We start from the raw sequence: 5608 nt of genomic DNA on the forward strand, positions 1-5608 counted from the left end.
GGGCGCCCTTGTGTTTGTCCAGAGTGTGGCGGTGCTGCCACGGGGGTACTTCGCTCTCAATGCTCCTCCATTTCGGAGTTTCCCACCTGGTTCTTGCTGCTGCTGGATAGTGGATGGGGTCTCTGGCCATGCAACTCCCATGGTTTTCTCTTCTCCCCGACCCGCGGGAGGTTCAGCCGTGGGGCAGGTGGTCCCAGAGAGGGGTCAGGCCGGGGAGAAGCTGACTGACACTGCTTTGCAAAGTCCCTGCAGCAAAACTGGGAAACCGTCCTCTGAAATGGCTGTTTGTTAAGGAGATTTATGGCCTAAAATGGCAGTTCCATACGATGAATGCAAAAGGAGGAGAAGTATGCGTAACTACACTGTTCCTGACCTACCGGGTCTCTTTGATGGACACGTCTGGCCCATGTACTTGAAACACAGGAAAGAAATGGAGGACAGACTCCTAAAATGGAGTCTGACCCCTCTTCGGTCTGCTTTTGTACCATGAGCTCTGTCGGTAAACAGTTCTGGTTCTGAAACAAAGACGGAGGTTGGTGGCCGGGGCGGCCCCCAGGGCGGGTGGGAGCTGTGTCCCGGGGACCCAGGGGACCAAGGGCATGTGGTGGGACCCACTGCCAGCCCGCTCCCGCGGGTGGGAATATCCAGCTGAATAAATAACACACGCTGGGAACAGGATAAGGTGGGAGCAGGGAGCTGGGGAGGGCCGAGCAGAAACAGGCGGCGCGTTCTGCGGCGATAAGGGCTGCTGCAGCGTCGGCTGTCCCCGGGGGAATGCTGGTATCCGGGAAAGCCAGGCTGAGCTCTGTGCAGTTACAAGGCTGGAGGAACTCTGGTGGGGCTCCGCATCTGTACTAGTCACGGTGGGATTTGATCCAGGTGCTTGAATAGGAGTTATTACAATTTGTGCAGCCCTCCCCGCAAGCACCAGCTGTGCCAGTGACCCCGGTGCTGCTGGTGTTTCTGCCAAGGGGTCCCACGATGCTGTGTTTCTTCAGGAGACACTTTCCACCATGATGGCTGAGCTTCCCCCCAGTTCGAAGTGGCCCGTGACACAGCCACGGCTTGTGATGAGCCGCTTTGCAGTTTGTTTCGTATCTCTGTCCTTCCACTTGTGTGGGGTTTTGGTACCGGCACAACCAGGAACATTAGTCTGATGAAAGCGGCTTCTCTGACAGCTTTACGGAGTGGCTTTGCTTTTTCTTTTGCAGTTTGAGTCTCCTAATAGACACTCGGCAAAAAAAAAAAAAAGGTCAAGAGCCTGTGACTGGTGTAGGTAGCGGTGCTGCTGTGGGTCAGCAGGGTGGGAGGGCTCTGCGTCGTACAGGTCTGGGTGTCGTGTCCCGCAGCTGCCATGTACCACGTTTAGCGAAGGCTGTGTGGCAGGTTGAACACCCTGGCCTTGAACTTACCATCCCTTCATGTCCTTCTGTCGTTTCAGTGTCTTCCCAAGGGAGCTCAAAGAAGTTTTTGCCTCATGGAGACAAGAATGCAGCAACCGAGGCCGCCCAGACATCAGTGAGCGACTGATCAGTGCCTCCCTGTTCCTCCGGTTCCTCTGCCCGGCCATCATGTCCCCGTCCCTCTTCAGTCTCCTGCAGGAGTACCCGGATGACCGCACTGCACGCACTTTGACCCTCATTGCCAAGGTCACCCAGAACCTCGCCAACTTCGCCAAGTAAGCCGGGGCGCAGGAGCGGGATGGAGCAGGTCTGGAGAGGGGGGAGGAAACTGCGGGGGCGTAGGCAGAGCCACGGCTGCGGCAGCAGGAGTCCCACGCTGGCCGCTCCGTTCCTCGAGGGAAAGGGCCTGTTTGTTTCCTGTTGGCTTTTTCCCCCACGTCTCCCAGGGACCCATTCCCTCACTGTCGGGTCAGGGAGAGCATTTAAGTTTCCAAAACAGGACGTGTTTTGTGAGCAGGAAAACGGGCTGTTTTGACTGCGCAGACGAGCAGGCGGGGTGGCAGCAGGACCGTCCCGGCACAGCCAGGCCCTTGGTGCCGTGAGCGCTGTGCGGGGCACGGCTGGTGGCAGGGCACTGCCTGCGTCCCCTCAGGCACCGGCACGGCCAGAACCCCGACAGCAATGGTGTGCATGGCTCAGGAGCTGGTCTCTCCCTCCTGGGAGCTCTGCGACCTTCCCTGCTATTAAAATGCAGTTGTCTGAACTGGGAAGGTGTGAAGAGAGAACGGGGACGCTATCAATTTCCAACTAAGCCCATTGGTTTGATGGAAACAAAGCGAGAGATTTCTGAAAACCTTTCCACTGGCTGCAGCTCTGAGCTGCTTATCCTGAGCTCTGATAACAAAATGATGAGCTTTCCGAAACATGAATGGACAGTTTCTGTCCAAAGCTTCTTAGATTTGGAAACTAGCTTAGTACACAGGCTCGCAGTCAGGAATGCGCGTACGTGCACGCAGACGCAGACGGAAGACATGCGAGTGTGTTACACTAGATGACAGAAATTCTCTATATTCCTGACCAATCCCTAACTAAAGGGTTTTCAGATTTTCAGCACTTTGCAGGAAAGACTCTTTAACTAAGCTGACATTAGTCCAGCCAAAGCCATCGAGCCGAGCTGTGCTGTCGATGGCACACAGCCGAGCCCCTCCTCGCAGAGTCGCTGGCGTTGGCAGAGCACCAACCGCCGCTGGTACGGTTGAACCACGAGGCCCTCCCTGTTGTGCTCTAAATAAGACATCTAACTGAGAGCAAAGTCTGGGTGGAGTGCTTGGAGGGCAGAAGGAGGTTGCAGGAAGCCCGAGGGGACAAACGGGCTGGCCCAGCTGTGGCTGTGGCTCTCCAGGGTGATGCCCAGGGCGGTTGTGCCGGAGCAGCAGCCGCCGGCATTGCTGGGGTTACCCTCAGTGCCCGTGGAAGAGTGGGGAGAGTGCAGGATTCCTACCACCGGCATTCGCTGGGCTTCAGTCAGTTGATGGTGCTTGGTATTACGATTTCTTTATTTCCAGTGACAGGTTCTATTTCTGGAGGCTGTGCCCTGACCCAGCAGTTAGATCGCTCCATTACCAAGAGCGGCTTTGTTTCTCTAGCTTTCACCTTCATTTCTGCTGTGGAGATCCTATGCTGACGAGGACTTAGCTGGATTAGGCTGGAGTTAATTTTGGTTTCACGATCAGTGAGGTGTATCAGGTGCCTGCTAGCAACCCGGGGATCCCAAAGGCTTTGAAGGCTTCAGGTGCCGGAGGAAGGCTCTGGCGTTCTTAACCTGCATATGTACCTACCCGTTCTGTTGACTGCACTGCTGTTTACAGGACGTAGCTGAAATTCGTATTGCTGTCTTGATAGGTTTGGCAGCAAAGAGGAATACATGTCCTTTATGAATCAGTTCCTGGAACATGAATGGACTAACATGCAGAGATTTCTACTGGAGATTTCCAATCCTGAAACCATCTCGAACACAGCTGGCTTTGAAGGCTACATTGACCTGGGCCGGGAACTGTCAACTTTGCACTCGCTGCTCTGGGAAGTCATTTCTCAGCTGGAGCAGGTACGGGGGGGGAATGGCAGGGGCAGGCTGTGGGGGAGCGCAGCTGGCCAGTGCTGGGCACGTGTACCACACCACACACCCGTGTCCAGCAGGTACCACTCCGTTAGCTGTGTGTGCGCACAGCACAGCTGATACTAAGCCTGAGCACTTCCCCGGCCTTCGCACGTGCTGCAGAAGTAGCTCATTCTTTACGTCCTTCTTTGAGGCAGGCGAGTGTAGCTCTCTCCCTCCTCTGGTGTTTATCATCAAGGGGTGAGGATGGAGGAGTACATGGGATGAGAAGGCAGAGCTGCTGAACGCCAGGATTTTGTCTGTCCCAGCAGATTCAAAAGGTTTCTTTTTAACTAAAAGGATTTTTGTCAAGAGACCTGGACCAGGCCTGGCTATAACTGTCTTCGTCTGTGTCAGAACTTTGTTAATCACACTTGCTTCCTCTGCCCCACAGCAGCAAATGGTTGCTGGGACATCCCATAGCCTCAGCGGTGGGGGTAAATGATGGAGAAAATGAATGTTGTTAATGTGATTCACTGAAGAGATTATCCAGCAACTGGCAAAGCCCACAGTTCTCTAGCAAAAATACAAGATGTTGGTAGTAATTCTGCTCTCTTTTCTGCCTAGGCCACTGCAACAAAACTTGGGCCTCTGCCTCGGATCCTGAGGGACGTCAACTCGGCACTCAGTAACCCGGCCTGCGTGCAGGTCTCGGTCACGGCCGATCACACTGCGTCCACGCCTAACGCCGGCAACAGCATCTCTGCGGGGCTGCAGAAAATGGTGATAGAGAATGACTTATCTGGGTAAGAGCATAAAAGGTGGCCTGGCCACAGACCAGGGAAATACGGAATATTCATCTGCTGCCAAAACCTGAGCACCTGCAGGGACAGGGAGGGCAGGGTGTAGCGTGGAGTTGCCTGAGCCATGGACTAGGCTTTCCAATCACAGAACTGGTACTGGGTGTAGTTCAGCTCTGAAGCTAGAGAAAACAGTGGGCGGTAGTGGAAGTACATTGCTCCATCCTGGGTCCCTTGAGAGCCAAAACTGGGGATGTGGTCTGGGAGACCAAGAACTTGGCCGTTCTGGTCTCAGCTGCTGAGATGCGGCTGCAGAAGCAGAACATTCATCCTTTGAGGACTTGTTTGCGCTAACCTCAAAGTGATGGGTATTGCCATGAAGGTCATTAGTCTCTGAGTACGGAATATTTATAGGATTGGCCTTCTCCATCTTTGTAAGACATAGGGTATGTGCTGAATTCGCTGAGATCCAAATCTGGACATTCCTCTACCAGTTGCCAAGCTGTAGAAGCCTAACAATGAATTCCAGTCTACTCTGTCCAGTTTTTATAACAGTGGGTGTTTTTAATGATGAGGAGTGATTCACAGACACAGTCACTTGACATGCTTTTTGGCCTAATTACCTAAGGAGTTTCATTCATGGGGAAGATGACTCTGTTGCAGACCTATAATGTTTGTGTTTGTGGCAAATGAAATGGAGCCCACACAAATTGAAATACTGTGCTAGTAATACAGTTTCTAAGTGGAAACTGCATAATATTTAACAGTTTAATTAAGAATGAACGGCAGCAAAGTCCAACGACTTGCTCTAATCAGAGCTTTCATCTCTAATGCTTCCCAGCGTGAGGTGCAATTATTTAAATGTAATGCTATGGAGGATCTCTGACAATGTGCTTTCACCCAAATACTTGCTTACAATGCACCATCTTTGATCAGTGATATATTCACATTAAGCTACTGCAAAGCTCTTTCTTCCTATCCCCAAGAAATCAATATTGCATGAGCGGATGTTACAGCGGGAGCGATGGGTGGATAACCTTCCGTTGCCGGCCTTTAGCTCTGCTGGTACGGCTCTCTGTCTGACCCTTGGAGGCCCAGTGGGGATCAGGCCCCCGGGGTGCTCCGTGTTGTGCAGACACTGGCCAGCGTGCCCTCAGGAGCTTACTGCCCAGGGCCAGCGCAGGTGACAGGAGAGTGGTGCGGATACAGCCAGTTGGAAGCAGAAAGGGTGACACGTGCTGCCAGGGCGATGAGCAGATCCAGCCGGCGGGGCAGAGCCTGTCCCTGATGCCGCCTGCACAGCTCTCCCC

The 5608-nt window shown here is 53.4% G+C and overlaps 1 protein-coding gene across 1 annotated transcript in view; it reads left to right on the top strand.

Annotated features, from left to right (window-relative positions):
• DAB2IP (DAB2 interacting protein) overlaps positions 1-5608 on the top strand; it is a 138916-nt gene that overhangs the window by 122767 nt on the left and 10541 nt on the right. Inside the window, exons 8-10 of the mRNA XM_009892350.1 lie at positions 1442-1678; positions 3306-3507; positions 4126-4304. Coding sequence (XP_009890652.1) covers positions 1442-1678; positions 3306-3507; positions 4126-4304 — 618 coding nt within the window. The remainder of the gene's footprint in view (positions 1-1441; positions 1679-3305; positions 3508-4125; positions 4305-5608) is intronic.

This window comes from Charadrius vociferus, unplaced genomic scaffold (genome assembly GCF_000708025.1).
Source record: "Charadrius vociferus isolate BGI_N301 unplaced genomic scaffold, ASM70802v2 scaffold549, whole genome shotgun sequence".
NCBI lineage: Eukaryota > Metazoa > Chordata > Aves > Charadriiformes > Charadriidae > Charadrius > Charadrius vociferus.